General features: G+C 44.2%; 1 protein-coding gene across 4 annotated transcripts; it reads left to right on the forward strand.

Annotated features, from left to right (window-relative positions):
• Positions 1-7,564: 7,564 nt before the first annotated feature.
• LOC139440237 (zinc finger protein 233-like) lies at positions 7,565-24,544 on the forward strand. Of its 4 annotated transcripts, none has more exons than XM_053914441.1 (4): positions 7,565-7,655; positions 8,544-8,592; positions 14,116-14,242; positions 20,841-24,544. In XM_053914441.1, exons 2-4 carry the CDS (start codon positions 8,578-8,580, stop codon positions 23,120-23,122), a joined length of 2,424 nt encoding a protein of 807 aa, XP_053770416.1. In that variant the 5' UTR covers positions 7,565-7,655; positions 8,544-8,577; the 3' UTR covers positions 23,123-24,544. The 4 variants fall into 4 exon arrangements, with proteins under 4 accessions (XP_053770416.1, XP_053770417.1, XP_053770418.1 ...); XM_053914442.1 differs by having other exon boundaries at positions 7,590-7,736; XM_053914443.1 differs by having other exon boundaries at positions 7,607-7,655; positions 8,361-8,592.
• Positions 24,545-26,235: the final 1,691 nt, after the last annotated feature.

Raw genomic sequence — 26,235 nt, forward strand, 5'->3', positions numbered from 1 at the left:
ATTCTGTCCTTCATATGTTTGAGGGACTGGCCATAGGAAGGCGAGTAAGAATTCATCACCTCTCAGGCAACACAGAAGTTTAATGAATAAAATGTCCTTGGGGAATTATTGACTGCTTTGGAGGCAACACCTGAGGAGGGTTGTGGAGGGCAGGTGAAAGTTCTCTAGGGAAATAAAGGGGTGTCCCTGGTTGGTGTGCCTCAGTGGGTTGAGGACTGGCATGTGAACCCAAAGGTCACCAGTTCTATTCCTAGTCTGGACACCGCCTGGGATGTGGGCTGGGTACCTGGCGAGGAGTGTGTGAGGCAACTATCTGATGTTTCTCTCAGATATGGATGTCTCTCTCCATCTCTTTTTCCCTCCCCGTCTCTCTGACAATAAATAAATAAAATCTTAAGGGGGAAAAAAAAAAAAGCAAATTGGGCCATTCAGGTGTGACAATGTCCTGAACAAATGGGTAAGAGGTTTTAAGAACTTGGAAAAGACAACTCTGTCCACTTGGGTGTAGCAAAAGGATCTCACTGGATGTCATGGACAAAACTGAGCCAGGTGCAGCTGACCCTTAAGTGGTCGGTGAATTTTGTTCCACTAAATGGCTGGGAGTGGCAGATCCCGTGCAAGTCCCAGGCGTCACTGTGCAGAAGCCTCTTGAGGATCCGCTTGTTCAGGTTGTCAGTGTGTTGGCGTGTAGTCGTTTGTAATGTTTCCTTAAATTCTTGGTATTTCTCTAGTGCCAGTTCTTTCTATCCTTTCGTTTCTGAGTTTATTTACTTGGGTCCTTTGTCTTTTTTCTTCATGAGTCTGCTTAAAGGTTTGGCAGTGTGTTACCAAACAACCAGCTCTTGGATTCACTTTTTTTTTTTTTTTGGAATTTTATTTTTTAAGATTGTATTTCCTTTATTTCTGCTCTGATCTTTGTTATTACCTTCCATGTACTCACTTTTGGCCTCATTGTTCTTCAATTTCTTCTAAAGTAAAGTTAGATTGTTTACTTCAGCTTTTTCCGTTTTCTGTTTTTTTGTTTTGGGGGGGGGGTTGTTTTGTTTTCTTTTTTGATAGGCCTGTAATGCTATGAGTGTCCCTGGTAGGATTGCTGTCCCGGTGCCCCACAGACTTTGGATTGTTGTGTCCTCCTCTTCATTTGTTTCAAAGCATGTTTTGAGTTCTTGATGTCATTGTTGACCCATTCATTGTGTAATAACATGTGACTGAGCTTCCATGTCTTTGTGTGTTTTTCAGTGTTGGTCTTTGATTGATTTCCAGTTTCCTAGCATTGTGATCAGAGAAGATGTTTGATACAATTTCAATCTATTACATTTATCGAGACTTGTGTCCTAACGTGGTCTTATGGTGGAAAAGATGGCATGTGCACTTGAGAAGTATGTATATTCTGCTGCTTTGTGGTGAAATGCTCTAAAGAAAGCAATTAAATCCATCTGATCTAGTGTGTCATTTAACACCACTGTCTCTTTGTTGGTTTTCTGCCTGGAGGATGTGTCCATTGAAGTCAGTGTGGTGTTAGTGTCCCCAGTTATGACTGTATTTCTGTCGATCTCTCCCTTTATGTGCATCAAGGTTTGCCTTACAAATTTCGGTGCTCCTGTGTTGGAGGCGTAAATGTAAATGTTTCCTAGGATTATATTGTCTTGTTGGAGTGTTTCCTTTATCGTATTGTAGTGTCCTTCTTTGTCTCTCAGTATAGCCTTGGTTTTAAAGTCTATTTTGTGAGATAGAAGTATTCCTACGCCAGGTTTTTTTCTTTTCCAGTTTCACGAAATGTCTTATTCCATCCCATTACTTTTAGTCTGTGTGCACCTTTCGATCTGAGATGGGCCTCTTTGGAGCAGCATAAATGAGGCTCTTGTTTTCTTACTGAGTCAGCTACCCTACGACTGGTGGATGGAGCATTTAAGCTGTTAACATTTAAGGTGATTATTGATACATAGTATGTAGGGCCATTTTATTTTCAGTGTTTTCCTCTGTGGGATTTTTTTTTTTTCCTTTTCTCTTTTCTTGTTAAAGCAAGCTCTTTAACATTTGTTGCTATACTGGTTTGGTGTTAACCAACTCCTTTAGCTTTTTCTTGTCTGGGAAGCTCCTTATTTCTCCTTCGATTTTATTTTATTTTATTTTTAGAGAGACTGTAGTGTTTGTTTGTTTGTTTTTCTTTTTCTTTTTTTGCTTTTTAGAGAGATGAGAGGGAGGAAAAAAGAGGGAAAGAAACATCGATGTGTGAGCAATATATTGATTGATGGCCTTTCCCAGTCGACTGACCTGCAACCCAGGCATGTGGATTTAGGATTCTCTTGTCTTTAAGCCTTCTCATTTTAATTATGATATGCCTTGGTGTATTCCTTATTGGTCCATCTTGTTTGAGTCTCTGAGCTTCCTGGACTTGTGTGTCTTTTTCCTTCACCAGATTAGGGATGTGTCATTATTCTACAAATTGTTTATCGATCCCTTGCTCACTTTCTTCTCCTGGTATTCCCATGATGTAGATACTATGAGAATTCATGTTATCCAAAATGTTTCTTAAGCTCTAGTTTTTTTAATTGTTTTCTTTTTGCTGCTCTGCCTGGGTGTTTTTTCCTACCTTGTTTTCCAAATTACTGACTTGATCCTCTGTTTCATCTCACCTACTTTTTATTCAAGTGCCTTATTTATTTCAGATACTGCTTTCTTTATTCTGACTTCTCCTGATTTTTGGTTCCTGTTTTTGCCAGAGGTGATTTTTCAATGGCATAGTATGTTATCCCCAACATAACTATCCCCATTTTCAGGGCATTGCCTCTTTAAACAAAATAAAATATCCTACTGCGACCTAAAAGAAAAGTATCTGATAGAAAAACCCTAACATGGGCATATCCAGATAAGAACTTTGTACTTAACGATTCCTTGCAGACACCGGTACTGCTGAAGGGAAGATGTGGTTCCCTGTGAAGTGTAGGTTGGGGGTGGAGTCCCGGCCTGTGGATCCAGCTAATTCCATCACTCAGCCCCCATCACGTCATCAACTGTGAATCTCTCATTCTCCTTTTGTACTTTTAGAGGGAGTTAGACATACCTCTCAGACAGACCATCACAGCATCCCTCCATTGCTTCTTGAGAGACCTAAGGCATTTTGGGAGAAACTAATGTTTAAGAGACCAAACTAAGAGATTGGTTACAAAGCATTGCAGTGTACTGATTAAAAAGCAGACTTTCGGATTAGACTCTGTTCAGTTCAGCCATTGTCTAGTTGAGTAACAGCAGAGAAGATGCTTAACCTCTGTTCCTGAATCTGCCCATGTGTTCAGTGTGGTGATAACACTGTCTCTTAGCTGTGTTGTGAGGGTTGAAATATATGCCTGGCATATGGTAAGAGTCATATAGAGATACCTATTACTTCCCACATAGCTGTCATTATAACTATATTTTTCGGGGAGAATGCTAAGCCAGGCTCGGCTAGTGTTGCTCAGTGGATTGAGTGCCAGCCTGTGAACCGAAAACTGTCCTGTTCAATTCCCTGTCAGGGCACATGCCTGGGTTGCCGGCCAGGGCTCCATCATGGGCTGCAGGAGAGGCAGCCACACATACATGTTTTGCTCCCTGTCTCTAAAAATAAATAAATAAAAATCTAAATAAAATAAAATGCTAACCCAGAAGTCAGCAAACTATAGTATCCTGACCATTCTGAATTGTATCACTTTCTTTTTTGTGTGGCCTGAGAAAGAAGCTTTCACAGTTTTAAAGAATTATAAGAAAAAAGCAAGTAATGTGCCATAGAGACTGGATGTGGACTGCAACGCCTAAAACATTTGATATCTTGACCTTTATAGCCAGTTTGCCATCATCTCCTGGTTTAAGCCAAATTCAGTTTCTCAAATGCCCTTGCTTCTGAGATCAACAATGCATGATGATATAGGGAAGTATTTCCTCAATTTAGCACTTCTAAAGCCTTAGGGGTTAACTTTGAGCATTTTAAGCCTTGAGTGATTTTAGAAATCAGCCAAATGCACATTTCTATCCGAAGCAGATCTGGAATATTGTACACGATAGGCCACTTTTCCGGCCACAAGTCACATCTTAAGAAATTTAAATGACACAAAGTATATGAAGAAATTATACAAAGCATAGAAAGTATTTCTGGACACAATGGGATGAAACAATAAGATATGGGAAATATAAACATCAAAGATTGTACACTAGATTTCGACTGGCCTCCAATTGAGGAAGTATCCAAACACTTGTACCAATTAGTATGAAAGAAAGAATCCCTCACTGTCTACATAGGTAACTTTTTTTCTCCTATCCCACCAACTACATAAGTCCTCAGAACAGAGGGCCCTTGCACTCGGGTATGTACACGCGCTCTCGCACACTCATTCTCCCACTGGGTGTACTGTTGGCTTCTGGCCACTGGGCCGCTGGCCACACAGCCTGTCTGCCTGAGGACATGCCTACCTCGTCTTGAGCAGTGCTTTTGCTGTCCTGCTTTATCCTGAAACTTGGCCTTTCACCCCCACTCTACCCAGTCCTGTTTTTTCCATGAGTGTGGATCACTAATAAACTGATTACACGCTAATAGATTTGGTGATCCGTAATTCTCTACATGCTTCAGCAAGAACAACCAGGTCTTTCCTGTCAACGATGGTTCCGGCGGATTCTACACCCCTACACCCCTATCCTCCAAGTCACCGCCACTGCTTTGTCCTGGCTGTCCTGGGCCTGGCTCTGCTTCCTGTCGTCCTACGTTCTGGCTAGAGCCCAGTGTCCTGCACTGATCCAGGTATAATTGTAATGTGATTATTATCACATAAGCAAGCACGTCCAGGTAAAAAACACCTCCATTGTCACTCCATTTTTCCTTCAAACTTTTGAACAGGTAGCTAAAAGATAATTTATGTTTTCTTTCCTTTTTTAAAGAAAAATCCTCACTTGAGGACATTCTTATTGATGGAGAGGGGAAGGGAGGGAGAGCAGGAGGGAAACACCAACATGGGATAGAACAGTGATTCCTATCCCACGTGTCCCAACCGGGTCAAACCTGCAACCTAGGCTTATACCCTGGTCAGGAAACCGGCCGGGGCGAGAATGTCCTTTTTCTAACCGACTGATCCATCTCTCTCATTCTCTCTCTCTGCTGCTCCCTCCCACTTTCTCCCTCCTTCCTTTTTTCTGGTTTTGAAATGTATGTCATTATTCCTATACCAGTTAGTGAAATTTTTCTTCATTCCCCAGTACTTTGCAGTACCATGTTAAAGTCAGTTGTCCATAGATAATCAGAGGTATATCTTGTCTCTCAATCCACTCTTGCCTATTTTTCAGTACTTTCACCACTACCCCAGGGCTTCAGTTACCATGACTTTGCAGTGAGTCTTGGTATTTTGTAGAGGCTGCTGCTTGTCCTGTCTTTCTTTAGGGTGCCTTGGAAGCTTTGAAGAGGTACAACGAGAACGACCCATATAGTATTTCTAAGGAAATGAATAAAACTGAGCCTCTAGTTGGTTTACAGAACATATGGAGAAACATTTGTGACAACATGAATGAAACTAGAGGGCATTTAGTTAAATGAGCCAGAGACCAATACTGATACCGGGTGCAGCCAGCTGGCCTCCAAATAGACATTTGTATTGGGGTGCAATACACTAGGTGTCCAGGGAACATTAAAAAAATACACATAAAGGATGTCCTCACCCCAAGTCTGAACTGGATGATGGGACACATGGAGCAAGGTCAGTGAGCTGTTTTGTATCGCACCATTTTGCAACTAAACTCAGGCATGGACATTGAACGTGTGTATAACTTTTAACTGGTTTCATGGATCTGTTGAATAGCTGTGGGCTTGCCTGGATCCAGGGAGATGCGAGTGACTTCAACCCCTGACTTACCTGGGAGGCAACTCCCCCTGATTACAGCGCCTGTGTGAAACCTTGGAGATTATAGGCTACACACCAGGGGGCCAAACCTGCCCAGACTTTACTGTGACCAGCAAGAAAAGCTTGAAAAATTCGGGAATGCTGGTGACAATAGTGGATTGTGGGAGTAGTTGGAAATGTGGCTGCAGAGAAAGGTTGGAGCTGGGATTTAATCCTGGGCACAGCAGCCATTGTGAGTAAGGACCACAAGGCTTTCGGATGCTCCCTTTTGCCACATGGCATAGGAAGAAGGAGGGCCCTTGCTGGGAAGAAAAGGGGTGAAAGGACCCTTCCTGGTGGGCCAGGAGAAGGTGCCACGTGGATTTGCATTAAGGAGATTCCGGTGGTATAAGAGGGTGCAGCCCAGAGGCGGGATCCAAATAGGGATTTGTAATGCCGTCCAGAAGTGCTTGGAGATGATTGGCTCCACAACACAGGGCCACACCTGCCAAGAATGCTACTGGTTATGGCCAGTTGTGGGAGGAACCAGAAATGGGGCTGCAGAAGAAGATTGACACTGGGATTTAAACCCAGGCACGGCAGCCATTTGGCGTCTCTTTTGGGGACTATGTTAGTTTTAGGGGACCAAGGGGCTTTGGAAGAGTGTTAGGACCATGCGGCTTTGAAAGTGCCCCCTTTTTGCCACATGGAGGGTGCCGGGAGCCTGAATCACGATCTTCTACTTCTTTCCTGAGGTGCGGTACCCCAGACTGGGCAGAAGGAGAAGGAAGCACGGTGTGCGTCTGTGGGAATTTTAAAGGACTTTGGGATCTCAATAAAGACATTAAGTCATTACTCTTAAGCTTGTATGACTTTTGAGTAAATAATTCCTTTCCTTTTCACCAATATCTGACATTGAGAACTATAATTCCCCTGTGGTGAGCAAGGCGAATTTAGTACAGGAGGGTGCCGGGGGAAAGGGCAGGGTCCATTTGGTGATAGTATTGTGGCGTCCCTCACAGATCCGATCTATAACAATACTGCATGGCGGAATTGTATGTGGAAGCTCAGAAAAAAGTGAAACTCACAGAAATATTCCAGAATGGTTATCGTTGCCTGGGGGGTGGAGGGATGGGGGAAATGGGGAGAGATTGGTTGAACGATACAAACCTGCACTTATAAGATGATTAAGGTCTGGGGATCTGCTCTATATCATGGTGACTACAGTTGAAATTTGCTGAGGGAGTAGATCCTTGTTTCTCACCATAAAAAACAGCAATGTGAGGTGTTAAATAATTACATGGTGGGGATCCCTTCACAATGTACTTCCTATACAAATTTCAAGTCATCACATACACTTTAAATATATTACAATTTTATTTGTCAATTATACATCAGGAGAGCTGAAAAAAAGTTGTTGAGCCACCAAAGAAAGTAACACCATGAAAGCGACTTTGAGGTCCTGTGTTGGTCTTTTTGTCCCAAACAGCCACATTTGCTTTTCAATCACGCTCCGTGATTCTTAAAAATTACAAAAAAAGGTGTGGCTGGAAAGAAGGAATAGAAGAGGTGGAAGGGGAGGTTACGTGCTAATATTGTCTGAGGGCTGAACTGAAGCATCGGGAATATTTTTGAAAGTGACAACCCAAGCAAGTGCTAATTGTGGAGGCTTCTGGGAAGTGTAGTCCGGAAGCGCCCCGCAGGGAGAGCCACTTCCGCTGTGGGGGGGGAGCTAGAGTCGTTGTTCCGGTTGCGATTGTAACTGGCGTCCCAGGTTTGTGTGGAGTCCCTGCGTATTCCTGCAGGAGGGCGAGGCGTGTGAGTGTTCACTATCTTCTAGGAAGTTCGTGGGTGTGGACCCCGGTCTCCTCCTAGCGTGCCTGGGCGTGGGGCTCGCAGGTGCGGTCTCGCTCCCGGGGAGGGGAAAGGCGGACCCACCTTTGCATTCGGTCGGCTCGTGGAGTTGGGGGCGGGCGGGGCTTGCGGTTCCAGGTTCGAGGGTCTGTCGGTCCTAGAGGGTTCCTACTCCTGCTGGCTTCTAGTGGTACACTCTTTTCTCTTTTTTTTTTTAAGAACTCATTCATGTATCTTTAGAGAGAGGAAGGGAGGAAGAAAGAGAGGCACAGAAACCTCTGCTTGTGGTTGCCTCTGCAGCGCCTCCTCACGGGAGACCTGGCCGGCAACCCAGGCCTGCGCTCTGACTGGGAAGCGATCACCCTTTGTGTTGCTGGGCAGCACTCGATCTGCTGAGCCGCAGCTTCCGGGCAGTGATATTGTGTTTGTAGAGTTATTTAATTTCTCTGTGTGTCCTGTCTACAGTGGAGTGAGTTGTAATATCACCAGACAGGTGGGCCAGAGTCTGCGTCCAGCTGGTTGGTAGTGTGTGGTTCTTTTTCGTCGGGTTTTTTTGTTTGTTTGTTTAAGATTTTATTTTCAGAGAGAGGGGAAGGGAGGGAGAAACAGAGGGAGAGAAACACTGATGTGAAAGAGAAACATGGATCCTCTGGGGTCCCTCACCTGCAGGCCAGGCATACACCCTGACTGGGGATCAAACCTGCAATCTGTTGGTTTGGACGACGCCCAACCACCTAGTCAAAGTTACGGGGCGCAGAGCGGTCACTTTTCAAAATTTACACCGAGCATCTGTGTGTTCCACGGCCTGTGTCTCCTGTCCTCTCTGTTTTTTTACCACTCCTGTGTCCCCAGGACTCTTGGACTTACTCAGAAGGAGCAGGAGAAAATGACCAAGTTCCAGGTGAGTTGAGTTTTGTTTTTGATCTATTTGTTGTTTGTTCTATTACAGTTGTACTAACAACTTTTTCTGATTTTTACCTGTTAAAATCTGTTCTCAAAGATTAGACACATCTTTTTTCTCTTCCATGAGAAGCATAAAACACAGGTGTTTCTTACGTGCCTTTTACTAGCTTTTGTAGGGGTGCTACTTTTGTTTTTGTCTTTAAGTTTTGTTATTAGTTTTCATTTTTTTTTATCATCTTCATTTCACAACTACTAGTGCAGAAATTCCTAGGTATCAGAAAAGTTCAGAAAGCCACATTATTGTACCCCTTAGTCAGGTGTTTTCCCTGTATTATATTTCATATACTTACAACCAGAGTATATTCACACTTCTCAAACTCTTTTTTTGCACTTAGTATTATCACTTCAGTTTTTTGTGATTCCGCATTCTTTTAAGTACTTAGTTAGGCAAATTGCTTGCCCAGTGCAAAGAACAAACCTGTAGGACTGCCTGTGAAAGACAAGGGTTTATTAGGACTTGAAGAGCACATCGGGCAGGCTGGTGAAATTCCCTCAGCCCAGGCTTTCCCAGCACAGGGCTATACAGAGGACAGAAAACAAGGCAGACAGGGTGTGCAGGTTGCTTGCATGCAAGCTGTGTGAGATCAGGGCGCTGGCTGTTTCCTCTGAGGTTGTTTATACTCTGCACCCACATCCAAAACCAATTTCTTGGGCAAAGATTGGCCAGGCTCCCAGGTGTCACAGTTCATTTACACATGACCTTCACTGTGTTCCACAGGGTGGAAGGTGGGGTTGGAGCTGGGGGCGGGGCCCATGTTTCCACAACCACATATTGTCTCAGAGGGTTTCTAGTTTTTGTGAAACGTTCAGCAGGTACGAAGACCCATATGCACCGGTGTGCCTGTGAATAAATTTTGTTTTGATTCGTGAAACTTTTGCATGACCATTAAAGATGAAATATAATTTACATACTAAAATTACAGATCATAGGTGTAAAGTCAGTGCTGGTGGTATACCCTGTTTTAAAAGTTGAATAATGACATTAGCCCACCACCCAACACAAGAAATAGAACATTCTATTACCCCTGGAAGTTCTCTTGTGTGTCTGTCAAGTCAGTTTCCTACTCCTGGTAGGCATCTGCTGTTTTGATCTGTCATCACATGACTACTTGACTTGTTTTCAAATTAAATATAAGTAACGCATTTGTGCAGTGTGTGATCGTGGAGCTGTCTTCTCTCACTCGGCCCAGTGTTTTCAAGATCCATCTACCTCGTGTGTATCAGTCTGTTGTCCCTTTTCGTTGTTGAGTTGTATTCCATTTTATGAATACATGACAACTATGTTAAGGAAGGATAGACAAAATTCTCCTTTTGAAGGATGTTTGGGTCGTTTTACAGCTTTTGACTGTTGTACGTAAAGGTCCTTGAGGAGCGTTCTTGTACAGGGGCTTTTTGTGGATGTCTGTTTGCATGTCGCTTGGGTAAACATCTGGGGGTGAAATGACTCAGCTTGTGGGGTAGAGAAATGCAAACAGTTGTCCAAAGGGGTGGTGCCATTTCACAGCCTGCACAGCATCTGAGAGTTTCAGTTGTTCCACACCTTTGGATTGTTTGATGGAGATCTTTTTTTTTTCCATCACCTCTAAGGAAATGACATCGCAGTGTGATTATAGTTTGTATTTCCCTCATTAGAAATGACATTGAATACTTTTTCGTGTGTACTTTCACCATCTGTATATGCTTCGTGAAGCTTGTTGAAGTCATTTGCCCATTGTAAACCTGGGCTGCGAGCCCTGGCTGGTGTGGCTCAGTGGATTGAGTGCCGGCCTGCAGACCAGTGTTGCTGGTTCTGTTCCCAGTCAGGGCACGTGCCTGGGTTGCAGGCCAGGGCCCCATAGGGGGCGTGTGAGAGGCAACCACACATTGATGTTTCTCTCTTTCTCTTTCTCCCTCCCTTCCCCTCTCTCAAAAAATAAATAAATATAATCTTGAAAAAAAAGAAATTGATTTGTTAGAATACCACCAAACAGCCTATCAGGTACAGGAGGCCACAGAGAGGGACAGTGCAGGAACTGTGAGGTGACACAGATGCTCATTATCTAATAAGGGCATTTTCTTAATGTTGTGACATACACAGAACATGAAATGTAGCACTTTAATTGCTTTGAAGTCTACCATTCAATATCATTCAGTCCATTCCCAATGTGTGAGTCATCACCACATGTCCAGAACTCTTTTCAGCTTCTGGAACTGAAGGTCTGTACCCATCACACTGTAACCTCTATTCCCTCTTCCCTCGTGCTTGGCAACCATCTTTTCACTTTATCTCCCTATGTCCTTGACTAGTCTAGGTACCTCATATACGTGGAATTACATAGCTAATCGTTTGTGACTGGCTCATTTCACTTAGCATAATTTCTTCAGGGTCATCCATTTGAGAAGCATTTATTTTCCTTAGTATTTTATTGTATTTCATTATTTTACCATTGTATGTTTTTTAGAGAGGGGGGAGAGGGAATGAGAGGGAGAGAAACATCGATGTGCAAGAGAAACGTCAGCGTGTGGTTGCCCCTTGCATGCCCTCAACCAGGGACCCAGCTGGCAACACAGATATGCGGCCTCACCAGAAATCGAACCAGCCAGCTTACGTTCACAGGCAGGAACTCCACCCACTGAGCTACACCGGCCTGGACATTTAAAAAAGTTTTTTAATCCTTACCTGAGTCTCTGTTTTTATTGATTTTAGAGGAGGAAGGGGACGAAGGGAGGAGGACAGAGAGGGAGAGGGAAAGAAACACTGATCTGTTTCCTGCTGCCTCCTGTATGCACCCTGAGTGGGGATTGAACCCAAAACCTCTTGGTGGATGGGAGAACAGTCCAACCAGCTGAGCCACGCAGCAAGGGCAGCTCAGAAGGATTTTAATGCAGCTATTATAGTAGTATTTCAGCAAGCACTTACAGACAGGAAAGGTAAGACAGAAAATCTTAGGAAAGAAATAGAAAATACAAAGTAGAACCAAATGGAAATTTTAGAACTGACAAATATAGTGAATGAAATTTCAAAAACTGACACAATGACTGAACAGCAGAGTGAAGGGAAAGAGGACTGACCTTGAGGACAGACTAACAGAAATGATTTCAAATGAATAAAAGAGAGAAACAGAGTGAGGAAAAGTAATCAGGACCTCAGAGATCCATGGAACTATAACAGAGTATCTAATATTCCAGGTATGTGGGTCCCAGGAGGAGAGGAGGAAGAGGGTGGGACTGAAGAAATTCAGGTAGAAACATGGTGGAACATTTCCCTAACTTGGAAGAGAAAGAAACCTACAGATTCATGAAACTAAGTGAACTCTGTGTGGAGGAAACCCAAACTGATCACACCAAGACATTTTACTTCTGAAAACTAACTAAAAAGAGAAAATCTTAAAAGCAGTAAGAGAAAAACAATTGAAATGACATTGAATTTCTTCTCAGAATGGTGTAGACTATTTTTCAAGTGCTGAAAGAAAAGCACTCTGAACTCAGAATTCTCTGTCCAGTAGCAATATCCTTTGGGATTAAAGGGGAATCAGGACGTTTATACATGAAGGAAATGAAGTGTATTTGGCATAAGCCGACTTGTGCTAAGAAATAGCTAAAGTAATGAATCAAATAACATAGCATTTCCTCATGTATTTTTTAGATATTTTTATTTATTTTGGAGGGGAAGGCACCGAGAAAGAAAAGACAAAGAAACATTGATGTGTGAGTGACGTTAATTTGTTGCATTTAAGACAGTTATAAGTGGGGTGGGGTAAACGCACTTAAAGAGAAGTGAGGTTTCTACTTTTCATTTGAACTGGTACCATAACAAAAATAGACTGTTAAGTTACGTGTAAGTAATGTAATACTTGGAGCAACCACTAAAACTATACAAAGATATTCTCCAAGACATTATTGTTAAATCAAACTTTAATTTTAAAAATGGTCAAGTGACACACAGGAAAATAGAGGAAAACAAATGTAGAAAACATAAATTGGCAGAATCCAGTCCTAACATAAGTGATTTATTAAATGTAAATGGCCTAAATATGCCCATTAAAATACAGGGATTTGAATTGTGATTAAACAAATATGAGCCAACTTGCCCTGGCCAGTGTGGCTTGGTTGGAGCATTGTCCTGCACCGAAAGGTTGTGGGTTTGATTCGTGGTCAGGGCATGTACTCAGGCTGTCAGTACAGTCCCAAGTCAGCGTGCATACAGGAGGCAACTGATCAATGTTTTATGTCCCATTGATGTTTCTCTTTCCCCCCACCCCTTCCTCTCTCTCTCTCCCCCCCCCTCTGTCTCTCTTTCCGTTTCTGTCTCTCTCTCAAAGCATAGCAAAAATTACCCAACAACATGTTATGAGAAACTCCCTTTAAATATGATATAAGCAGGTTAAAAATACCACGAGGGAAATGGTGTATCATGTAAACATGAAAGGAAAGTAGAGGTGACTAAGTTAATGTACAAACGTAATCCTACCCTTTCCGTACCAATCACTTTAAGAAAAGCTGACATCATCGAGCACCTCCTATGTGCCAGGTGTGTAGCCTCTAGGACAGCGCTGTGCAGCAGAACTTCTGCAGTGACTGACAGGTTCTGTCCTGTGCTGTCCAAGTGGGAGCAACAGGCCACATGTGGCTCTGCACGATTTGAAGTGTTCTACTGCAACCGTGGGTGGGGATTTTTAATTTTATGTAACCTTAACCTTATATTTCCATAGCCACATGTGTGTACTGGCTTCTGAATTGGACAGCACAGTTATAGGATCTTTGTGTCTATTTATTCAGTTGGATGTATAAGAATTGTCTGCTATGAGCAGCGTCCCACAGATGAGGAAATACATGAAAGTGTGTTTGGTCTAAGATCAGGGAGGTTGTTGGGGATGTGCAGCTTTGGGATTTAAACTGAAGTATTCAGGCAGGTAAATCTGTACACCTTGACACTTAGAATGCTGTCATAAATAGTGTCACAGATAGGTGGCATGTGCCTGGAGAGCACAGAGGGCCAATGTCATAGCTCCTCAGGAGGGGTGACCTATGGGTTTGTTAAATTTTAACACACACACGGTACCCAGGCTGAGTGAATGCATGAGTGAGAAAGGAAGGATACAAACTAGCAGACCCTGTTGGGAGTGGATTGCCCTAACGATTGTGGAACAGTTTGGTACTGTTAATCAGCATGGAGAGTGTGAATAGCCCATGTGATGAAGAGTTACAGTTCCAGGGTGCTTCCTGTAGGAATACCCACAAACGACACCAAGTGAAGTTACCAGGAGTTATTTTTTAATCGCACATATTTTGATGGGACTCTGGGAAATTACTGTATGAAATTGACACGCTGTATTGAGAACAGGAGGACACTACATGAGGGAGCCCCAAGGCCCTCAGAGTCCAGAGTAACTTCCCGTTCATGCTCCCTGCCCACTCAGTACTGCCCTTATCCCAGCGGAGGCTGGTTTGTGATTGAGGTTGACTGTGTTTGGTGTTGTAGGAGGTCGTGACGTTCAAGGATGTGGCTGTGATCTTCACAGAGGAGGAGCTGGGTTTGCTGGAACCTTCCCAAAGGATGCTGTACCGAGACGTGACCCTGGAGAACCTCAGGAACCTGGTCTCTGTGGGTGAGGACAGGCGCCCTCTCTAACTGAATGTCAGCTCACAATAGTATTTATATTATTTACTTTTTAATTATATTTTATTGATTGTGCTATTTCAGTTGTCCCAGTTGGCCCCCCTTCTCCTCTCCACACAGCAGCGCCCATTCTCTTAGACTATCCCATACCATTGTCCATGTCCATGGGTCATCCGTAAATGTTCTTTGGTACTCCTTTCCTATACTGAACTTTACATCCCCATGGCTATTCTGTAACTACCTATTTGCACCCCCACACTGGGAACCTGGCCAGCAGTCCAAGCATGTGCTCCAGACCAGGAATTGAACTGGTGACCCCCTGATTAGCATGCTGGCACTCAATCCACGAAGCCATACCAGCCCGGGCCACTTAATTTGTTTTTAGATTCAATTACTGATAGGGACGTATTTTTGGCCTATTCAATGTTCATAGTTTTGGTCTTCCTTTTCTTAAGTCCGCTTAACTTTTCATATAATAATGGCTTGGTGATGATGAACTCCTTTAATTTCTTCTTCTCTGGGAAGCTCTTTCTCTGCCCGTCATTTCTAAATAACATCTTTGCTGGGTAGAGCAATCTTGGCTGTATTTCCTTGCTTTTCATGACTTTGAATATTTCTTGCCAGTCCCTTGTAGCCTGCAAAGTTTCTTTTGAGAAAACAGCTGACAGTCTTGTGGGAACTCCCCTGTAGGTCACTTAACTGCTTTTCTCTTGCTGCTTTTAAGAATCTCTCTTTATCTTTCACCTTTGGTGTTTTAATATCAGATGTGTCTCGGTTGGGCCTCTTCCCTCCCATCTTGTTTAGCAGTCTGTCTGTTTCCTGGACTTCCATGTGTATTTCCTTCACAAATTCAGGGAAATTTTCTTTCATTTTTTTTTCCAAATAGATTTCCAATTTCTTGCCCTTTCTCTTCTCCTTCTGGCACCCCTGTGATGCAAATGTTGGAAAGATTCAAGTTGTCCTACAGGTTCTTTAAGCTATCCTCATTTTGAGGGGTACCTTTCTCACCTTGTTCTGATTGGTTGAGTTTTGTTTCTTTATGTTCCAAGTCACTGACTTGATTCTCAGCTTCATCCACTCTATTGTTGTTTCCCTGTCATTGTTCTTTGTTTTAATTCACTTATCCCTTGTTTCTGCTCGGATCTGTTTTATGTGGTTGAGGTCCTCACTAAGTTTCTTGAGCATCCTTCTACCAGTGTTTTGAACCCTGCATCTGGAAGATTGCTTATCTCCATTTTGTTTAGTTCTTTTTGTGGAGTTTTGACCTGTTTGTTCATTTGGGCCTTGTTTCTTTGGTCATTTCGGCAGCCTCCCTGTGTTTGTTTCTATGTATTAGGTGTGACTCCTTATCCTCATATTATGCCCTAATGTATTTGCTGCCCTTTAGGGTCCAGTAGTACAGCCCCCCTTATCACAAACACCAGCTACGTGAGATGGACTCTTCACGTGGGCTGAGTACACCCTGGTCTTGTAGTTGAGCCTTGGTTGCTGTTTCGAGTCAATGGCAGGGATTTACCCAGGGAAGTCAGCTGCAAGGATTTGCTGTAACCACTGACCACCTATGTCTGTACTCAGTGTAGTACCAGCTATGTGGAGGCAGGGTGTTGGTTCTCCCAGATGGTCTGTAGCTGTGCATTGGGTCTGTTGGCCCTGGGGTTTCCCAGTTGTGTAGTCCTCGGTGAGTCCCCACCTGGGTTTTGCCTGGGATCACCCTGCCTGAGCTATAGAGTAAAGTGAGATGGCTGCTACTTGTGCTGAGCTTGGAGACTCCCAGGGAAAGCCAAGCTATGCATTTAGGCTGGCTCCTGCTGGTGTTGTGCCTGAGGCTCTTAGCAAAAGGGACTGGGGCTAGGGCCTCCCTGAGGTTAGCAGTTGCTTGTCTGAAAGGATATAGGAAGTTGTGAAGCATGAGCCAAGACCAGCCATTGATGTGGAAGAGCTACTGTTAGCAGTTTTAAGTTGGGTGGGATGGAGGCTCTGGTGATTGCCATGGTGGGCAAACAATGTTAGGTCAATGGAGTCTGAGACATGGCACCTGCCTGCAGGCTCCATGGCTCTGCCCACCTTTCTGTCTGGATAAAAGCTGTCCTCCAGCATTTGCCGTGATGCAAGACACTTCCTTTTGTCCCTGTATTGCACTGGTGCCTTTCAGGCTGCTACCCCGGTGCTGGATCTCAGAGGGAGTTCATCTGATAAGGTCATGTGTGGGTTCTTCAAGAGGAGCTCCTTGGGGCTCCAGCAGTTTTTTCCACCAGGCCACTCCCTGATGGTTTTTCCAGCTAAAAGTTATGGGGAGTTATCTTCCTGGCACTGGAACCCTGGACAGGGGCGCCTAGTGTGGGAGTGGGAATCCTTACACCCATTATACCACTCCCAATAAATTCATCCTTCACATGTGCATATGGGACCAGCTCTTTTCTCGTCTCCGCCCCTTCTACTAGTCTGTGTGGTATGGTTTCTTTCTTTTGTAGTTTTCATACTTCCATTCAACTCAGTTTCTGATGATTCTGCGTAATGGTGGTTTTTTGATTTAGTTGAAACTTTGATGTGGTTTTAAGAGGAGGCGAGCTATGTTCCCTGTGCCACCATCCTCAGTGTCGTTCCCAGGAGTATTTTGATTTCAAAAGTTTAAGAGTTTGGGACTCTTGAAATGTTTCCCCGATCCTGGAGGGGTACATTTCCTAATTCCTATTTGATGTGTTGTTTATACCTTTTCTGGTTTTTGCTCATTGCAATTGCAATATCTTGGTGTTAAAATCGGTAGGTAAGTGACATCATTATTGTATGGAATAAAATAGAGCAAATTTCCTTGTAGGAACTGTATTCTGTGCAGCCAAAGTGGTGAGGAAATCAGTAAAGGAAGCTCATTGATCACCTGTTGTAATTATAATAGCAGGTCGCAGTCAGAATTTGGAGAAAGACTCCTTAGAGCAAATCAATGAGGGTTCTAGTAACAAAATTGAATATTTTTTAATGTATCAGGCAATTGTTTTTCACAGGATATGAGTCCTTCAAATTGGATAGCATATTACACTTGGGGAGAGAGGAGAAGCTGTAGATGGCAGAGACAGACCCCAGGGAGGTGGGTGTTCAGTGGAGAAGCAGGCAGCTCTAAGTCCTCCCAGGGCACAGCCCAGGTGCTGTCCTTCTGGTGTCCGCCGTGGCCCAAACCTCCAGCTTTGATGACCTCACGGAATCACAACAGCTTCTCACTGCCTCCTGCTTGTGCGAGTGCCTTCCTGTAGTCTGTTCTCCAACAGCAGGCAGGTCGGGTCACTTCTCTGTTTGCCCTTGCAGGACGTCCCGTGCCACTCATACAGTCCAACATCCTTTGTGTGGCCCCCAGGGTCCTGCCTAATATGGCCACCCATGACCTCTTGGGTGGGTTTCTTGTCCTTAGCCTTCCTGGGACACTGAGTTGCTACTTTGTGTGTTTCTGACCTTCCAACTGTGCCTCTGCCTCACGGCCTCTTGCTTGCTCATCCACATTCTGCTTCGTTTGTCCTCCTGACTACCACGTCACCCGAATCTGGTGTGATGTCATCTTATCATAGAGGCCTGCTCTGACCAGTTGCTTAAAAACTCCAGACACCTCCTCTGCCTTGTTTTCTACCTCATCCTTCATTTCCAGCTCGTATAGTAATGAGTTACATTTTGTTTACTTCTTTATGGCCTCTCTCCCCATTTCAGTGTAACACTGGGTGAGCATGGGTTTGATCTGTTTTCTTTACTGCTGTATACCAGGTGCCTCTGAGAGACTTCATGCATAGGGTACGTTCATTCACCACTTGTTTGATGAAAGAGTGACATAATTCATGCGTGCATGGGTGGAGGGGTGGGTGGATGGATTGATCATTGGACGGGTAGGTGTTCCCATTTGAATGGTAGGAAGAAGGCTCCCTCACAGCTTGTCCTAAGGCGTGGTCTCTTGTTGCTATTGTGAGCTCCGCCCCATCCATTTACCTGGTAACATCCGCCCTGCTCTGTTGCTTTCTCCTCCCTTCACTTCCCTCAGTCTGCCTTCATTCACTCCCTTCTTCCTACCTTTATCTTTACTTTGTATATCCTCAGGTAAACCCAGCCTAAAACAGAGTCATTATAGTCACCACTATGGATATAAGTACCAAGAATGAAGAGCTAAATCAGACAAAAACCCCAGGAAAATCTAGCTGAGGTTCTGCCTGTTGTGAATAGTGGGGGAAAGTTTTGTCTGTCCTTCTGTCATTTCTGTTCCTATATCTTCATGCTGCATGAAGGTCCTGTGCGCTCAGGAAGGCTAAATGCCAGCATCGTTTGCTTCCCTCCCCTTTCTTTTACACGGACGCGCCAGCCTTGGGAATTATGAACCCCGTTAGAACTGGTGTCTGTTTTTTCTTACCAGTTAGCTTTACAAGTGCTTTGCCTTGTTTCTTTTTTTTTTCTTTTTGGTCCTAACCCAAAGACAGTTTTTCATTGCTCTTAGAGAAGGAAACATTGATGAGAGAAAGAATCATCAATGGGTGGCCTCCCATCCATACCCGGGCCAGGAACTGAGCATTGAACCCTCAAACCTGGTATGTGTTCTGGCTGGGAATCAGTCCCGCAACCTGTGAGTTAGGGGACGTCACTCCAACCAACTGAGCCACCCAGCCTGGGCATGTTCTTTTCTCGTTTTTGTTTAAAGGGACCTATTTTTTTGTTGTTTTGTTCTTATTTATTTACTGGTTGATTTGAGAAGGAGAGAGAGGTTTAGACATTGATCAGTTGTTCCACTTACGTCTGCATTCATTGCTTGATTGTTGAATGTGCCCTCACTGTGGATTGAACCCTCATCCTTCATATTGGGGCAACACTGTAGTGTACTGAATTACGCCACCGGGGCTGCTCTGTCTTCTGGAATAAATCTTTCAATGTAGAATGTTGGGCCACCATTTTATTGAACTATGTACAAAAAACTGTAGTAAAACTTCTCGAATTTTCAGGAGTTGAAACGACTTTATAGGTCCGTTCTTTTTATTGCGGTGACGTTTACAGACACACATCTCAAGCATGGCATTTGATGAGTTGTGACTAATGGACGTACCTCTATAACTCAGACCCCTCAGAAAACTGAACAAATCTTACAACATATTGTACCTACATCTCCCTTATTAAAAGTTTTTTTGGCAACATCAGCACAGCCCCAGATTCTGTGGATTGTATGTCCATGTAGTTGCCCTGCTTCTCCCGTGATGAGTATCCTTGCAGCCTTGTACACTGCACAGATGCTCACAGTACAGGGTTTCCTCTCCGTCCCGGAGTCCTGTAAGCAAATGCTCACAGAGAAGGGTGCCAGGTGGGTGTCACTGTCTTCACTCCTCCTGCAGACAGCCCACAACTGGAGGAAAAAGCCAGTGTGACTGAAGAGTTATTGGAGAACATCATCACCCTTTTGATGAACGCCTGCCCCAATTCTAATTTTTATGGTACTTTCAGCAGCTATTTCTACCTGTATAAAAAATGCTCCTAAACTTAGCAGCTTATGAGAACAAGCATGTGTGTATACCACTGTGAGTGAGAAATCTGGAGGCAGCTTGGCTGGATGATTGTACATCAGGATCTCAGCAAGTTGATGTCCAGGAGTCCCCTAGAGCTTCATGTCTTTGAAGGATAAATGGACTGAAGTATTGGCTTCCAGGACGCACCCATTCACATGGGTGTTGGCAGAAGGCCTCAGTTCCTCGGCCAGTGGGCCTGTCCTGTGGGCTTCTTGGCTGTCCTCAAAGCATGGCATGGCAGCTGGTTTCTTCCACCCAAGAGAGTGGAAGGCAGAAACCACAGTGTCTTTTTGACCTAACCTTGGAAGTGATGCACTCTCACTTGTACAGATTTTTAAAGTCCTCCCAAGAGGATATGTTTATTGATTTTGGGGAGAGAGAGAAACGTTGTGTTGCCTCCATTATGTGCCCTGACTGGGGATCGAACCCTCAGCCTTTTGGTGTATGGGATGATGCTGCAACCAACTGAGCCACCCAGCAAGGGCACCTTTGCCATATTCTGGTGACTTCACAGACTAATCAGAATACATTGCGGGAAGGCATTTGATACCATATGGACATCAGCAGGCAGGATCATTGGGGGCCATCCTGTATGCTGGTTACCACGGCATCGTTTTATATGTAGAAATGCACGTGTAGTGTACAATACCTGGAGTATGGTGGTAGTCATTGATCTTCATGAGAACTTTCAGCCAAACTAAGCGGTAGCAATTGTCATGGGACATTTTACTCCCGTATGATGTGTCAGTCTTGTCTACAAGTTTTCTAGTTTTTTCCACTTAGAATGTTCACCATTTTGGTAGAGTGTCACCTGGTTTGTAGTCGTGTATTTCTACTTTGTACCTGATACATAATAAGTCTTGGTATAGTTCGAAACGAGTCACCTTAACACTTAGTGGACAGGAGCCTACACATCACTCTTTGTTTCCTTAGGCATGAGAAAGCCTGTGGTGAAAGCCAAGCTCTTTGAATAAGGCCTCCCAGTGTGGTTGACCTGGGAAATATTTTTTATGTCTGAGCAGACATTTGCTCATCCTTGTTTTCCTGTTTGTGTTCTCCTTATCGTTCCAGGACACTGGAACCAAAAGGAGATAGAGAGTCTTCAAGAAATTGCATCAAGGTACCTTTTACATGAAGACCTTGTGTGCTGTCACATATGGGACCAACTTCTGAGTAAGATAACCAGAAATCAAGGCTCGATAATACACCTGCGAGGCATCAAGTCGGATTTGCCAAAACAAGGTGATTCGACCTGTCAGTTCTTTGCAGAAGAATCTACTCTGGTTTCCAAAGGTGAGAAACATGTAATAAAGCTTCCCGGGGAAGTTCAGAGTTTCAATAGGATAAGAAATGAAGAGTTTCACATGAAGACCATCCAGACTTGCCAGACGAAAGTGTATCTGAGAGAGACACAGAATGATCAGAGTAGGTGTCAACAGGGTCACAGCAGATGTAAACCGTGCGAGTGTGAGCACTGTGTCAGGAGAAGGACCTCTGGTCTCTGCAGTGATGATCAGGATGTGCGGGAAGGTGAGACTTCTTATCGTCCCAAGCATTGTCTGGAAGACTTTGTGAAGCAACCATTCCAGCATAATGAAATCCACTCAGAACACCACACCTCTGCCAAAACTGTAAAAGGCTTCAGCCTTAGCCCCAGACTTCAGCTTCATCAGCAATTGCACCTGGAAGCAAAACTGGATATATATAGTGAGTATGGGAAGGGCAAGAGTTATACCTCGGAGCTGTGGACTCAACAGAGTGTTCACACCGAAGAGAAAACCAAAGGGAGTGATGAGAGTGCTGAGGATGTCAGTCAGAGTTGCCATCAGCAAATTCATCAGCTAGTCCACACTGGAGAGAAACACCACAAATATGCCCTGTATGGGGAAAGCATCAGTCAGAGTTCCTATGTTCAATCTCATCGACTTCACACTGGACAGGAACCCTACAAATGTGCTGTGTGTGGGAAGAGCTTCAGTCAGACATCAAAACTTGAAGTTCATCATCGAGTCCATACTGGAGAGAAACCCTACAAATGTGCTGTGTGTGGGAAGAGCTTCAGTCAGAACTCCAATCTGGAAGCTCATCATCGAGTGCACACGGGAGAGAAACCCTACAAATGTTCTGAGTGTGGGAAGAGCTACAGACAGAAATCCAATCTTCTCAGTCATCAGCGAGTACACACTGGAGAGAAACCCTACAAATGTTCTGTGTGTGGAAAGAGCTTCAGGCAGAAGTCCAATCTTCTCAGTCATCAGCGAGTGCACACTGGAGAGAAACCCTATAAATGTGCTGTGTGTGGGAAAAACTTCAGTCGGAGTTCGTATCTTCAAGATCATCAGCGAGTTCACACTGGACAGGAGCCTTACAAATGTGACGTGTGTGGGAGGAGCTTCAGTTTGATGAGCAGTCTTCAGACTCATGAACGAGTCCATACTGGAGAGAAAATCAACAAATGTGGTGTGTGTGGTAAAAAATTCAGTAAGACATCCAATCTGCAAGCTCATCAGCGAGTCCACACTGCAGAGAAACCCTTCAAATGTGCTGTGTGTGGGAAGAGCTTCAGACAGAGTTCATACCTTCAAGTTCACCAGCGAGTCCACACTGGAGAGAAACCTTACAAATGTATTGTGTGTGGGAAGAGCTACAATTGGAATTCAGAGCTTAGAGTTCATCACAGAGTCCACACTGGAGAGAAACCCTACAAATGTGCCATGTGTGGGAAGAGCTTCAGTTTGATGTGTAGTTTTCAGAATCATCAGCGAATCCACACTGGAGAGAAACCCTACAAATGTACTGTGTGTGGGAAGAGTTTCAGTCGGAGTTCATACGTTCACGTTCATCAGCGAGTCCACACTGCAGAGAAACCCTACAAATGTGCTGTGTGTGGGAAGAGCTTCAGTCACAACTCAGGACTTCAGGTTCATCAGCGAATCCACACTGGAGAGAAACCGTATAAATGTGATTTGTGTGGGATGAGCTTCATTCGTAAGTGGAGTCTTCAAGCTCATCATGGTGTGCACACTAGAGAGAAACCCTACAAATGTGCTGTGTGTGGGAATAGCTTCAGTAAGAGTTCCTGTCTTCAAGTTCATCAGCGGGTTCACACGGGAGAAAAACCTTATAAATGTGCTGTGTGTGGGAAGAGCTTCAGTCAGAACTCCAATCTTCAAGTTCATCATCGAGTCCACACTGGAGAGAAACCCTACAAATGTGCTGATTGTGGGAAGAGCTTCAATTATACCTCCAGTCTTCACAGTCATCAGAGAGTTCACACGGGAGAAGAACACTACAAATGGGCTGTGTGTGGGAAGAGCTTCAGTCAGAGTTCATACCTTCAAACTCATCTGTGATTCCACACTAGAGAGAAAATCAAGAATTGTGGTTGTGTAGGAAGAGCTTCAGTCAGAGTTCATATCTTCAAACTCATCAGCAAGTCCACACAGGAGAGAAACTCTACAAATGTGTTGTGTGTGGGAAGACGTTCAGTCACAACTCCGGACTACAAGTTCATCAGCGAATCCACACTGGAGAGAACCCTATAAATGTCATTTGTGTCGGATGAGCTTCATTCCTATGTCATGTGTCCAAGTTCATGAAGGTGTCCAACATGGAGAGAAACCCTACAAATGTGCTGTGTGTGGAAATAGCCTCAGTCGGAGTTCATACCTTGAAGTTCTTCAGTGAGTTCACACAGGAGAGAAACCTTACAAATGTGCTGTGTGGGGGATTTCCTTCAGTCAGAGTTCCCATCTTCAAGGTCATTAGCGAGTTCACTCCGGTGAGACACCCTACCAATGTGTTATGTGTGGGAAGAGCTTTAGTTGGAGTTCAGGTCTGAAAGTTCATCAGCAGGTCCACCCTGGATAGAAAGCCTACATATGTGCTGTGTGGGAAGAAGTTCAGTCAGAGTTCACATCTTCACTTTCATCAGTGAGGCCACACTGGAGAGAAACCCTACAAATGGGCTGTGTGTGGTAAGAGCTTCAATTAGACCTTAGTACTTCAGGCTCATCAGAAGGTCCACATATAGAAAAACCCTATAAATATAGCAAATCTGGTAGAAGGTTCTGCCAGATTTCAAGAGTTCAAGCTGGTCATAGAGAGAAACCCATACTGGGTAGCAACCGTACACATATTTTGGTTGTTGTAAGGGCTTTTGTAAGAATTTGTCTGCAGGTTCATTAGAGAGTAAATAAAATTGGTAAGCTCATCACACCTGATGGTTGTGAGATAAAAGTGTTCCTCAGAGCTTAGACTTGTAACTTTCATCAGAAAACCTACACAGCCGAGATTATCCATATAATTTGTGTCAAGAATTCAGCGTGTATTTAGTTTTCTACAGTCCTCTGAATTCCATTGTAAAAAACCTCCTTGTATGAATGAGGCCTGTTTCCGGCTGACTTCAAAATGTGACAGTTCTTCAGAAGATGCTCAACTAGAAACCCTATCAGAGCAGTATTATAGGCTGGTATGAACTTTCACACTCTCTAAGTTCTATGCATGAGAGAGGCTTAAAAGTAAAGACCACCAGGACCTTAGCAAACGTATAGTTACGGATTTCACAGAATTGACGTGTACGAGAAGATAAGGTCCATGGAAGCTCGAAATCTATTCATGCTTTGTGACAATGACCTCACAGCAGTGCCTAAGCAATAGTAGGTGCCTAGCAATGTCTCACTCGAGGGAGAGGGAAAGCTATGAAAAATAGGGTAACTATATGAAAATTGTAATGAGCCCAACCTCAATTAGCAATAAAAACTGATACTACCAAACGGATTTTTGTTGGAAACTTTAAAACTTAATTGACGGAGCCCTGGCTGGTGTGGCGCAGTGGACTGAGTGCCGGGCTGTGCACCACAGGGTTGCCAGCTGGATCCCCAGTCTAGGACACATGCCTGGGTTGTGGGCAAGGTCTGCAGTAGGGGGCGTGTGAGAGACAACCATACATTGATAATTGTCTTCTTCTCATTTTCCCTCCCTGCCCCTCTAAAAAACAGATAATTTTTTAAGAAGAATAAAGATTTTATTTTATTTCTAGAGAAGGGAAAGACAGGGAGAAAGAGAGGCAGAGAAACATTGATTGGTTTCCTCCCTCACCTGCCACAACTGGGGACCAAACACGTAACTGTCCATCTTTCCATCTGTGGCTGTCACCCAAACAACAGTGACATCTGTCAGGCAGAGGAAAAGGGACTTTTATAAATGCGGCTTTGTGTTTTGTTGCTTTTGCACCTTGATGCATGATGAGCAACTGATGTAAGTGTTTACGTGCTTACAACTTGACAGACGCAGGAGGGATCCCCAAAGTGAAAGCTGCAGTGCAGAGTGTCAGGGCCACAGCTCCCTGGCTTCCTGCTCCCTGTGCACACACAACTTAAACTCTGAGTTTTAGGAACAGACAAGTTTCTACAAGTCATGATTTTTGCTAATTCTCTATGGGAAAAGGGAGGCAACGTGAATACAGACGCCATCTACACATGGAGATGCACTTTCGGGATTTTATTTTCAAGATTTTATTTTGGACAGGGGCAGGGAGGGAGAGAGAGTGAGAGAAAGAAACATCAATATGTTGCCTCTCATGCACCCCTGTTGGGGACCTGGCCCACAACCCACACCTGTGCCCTGTATGGGAATTGAACAGGCGGCCTTTTGGTTTGCAGGTCAACACTCAATCCACTGAACCATGCCAGCCAGGGCCGCTTTTGGAGTTTTCAAAAGCAGTTTTGTAGTTGCTAGTGAACTCCTGTAAAAACAGGTGCCTGACCCTGAGCCGTTTGTGTGTGTGTGTGTAGCATGGTTTTCCTCAAATTCTTTTCATTTTTCAGTTTCAGTTGACATGCAATATGATATTAGTTTCATGTGTACAGCATAGTGATTAGGCACGTATGTAGCCTACAAAGTGATCCCCTCGTACGACCCGTGCCCACCCGGCACCATACATGGTTACTGCAATATCATTGACCACTTTCCCTGTGCTGCACTCCACCTCCCGGTGACTGTTTTCTGAGTTTGGACTGGGAACTCAGCTGTCGGACAAGTTCCTGCTGTTCTTGAGATTCCGGCACCACAGGTCCTGCTGTGCCTGAACCTGTCTTTAAGCTGACCCCAGATTCTGCCTGAGCTGTTGCAGCCCCCCTCATGCTGAGATCAATTGCAATGGGGTGGGATTGCTCCCTGAAGAAACCGGGTGAGACTGTGAGTGCTGCAGATCTAGGGCATCCGCCTGGGGGACACTGAAGTGTTCCAAAATGTCATGATGCTCCCACTTCTGGGTGCGTACTTGAAGGAAGTGGAAACATGTTCCCAAAGAGACATCTACACCCTCATGTTTGCTGCAGCATTGTTCACTGGAGGCAAGAAAGAACGACCTCAGGGTCTGTCATGGATCAAGACGTGGTTCCTATATACAATGGGATACTCTTCAGCCAGGAGAAGTAAAGAAATTCTGCCATTTGCAACAACA

Source organism: Desmodus rotundus, chromosome 12 (genome assembly GCF_022682495.2).
Source record: "Desmodus rotundus isolate HL8 chromosome 12, HLdesRot8A.1, whole genome shotgun sequence".
NCBI classification, from domain to species: domain Eukaryota; kingdom Metazoa; phylum Chordata; class Mammalia; order Chiroptera; family Phyllostomidae; genus Desmodus; species Desmodus rotundus.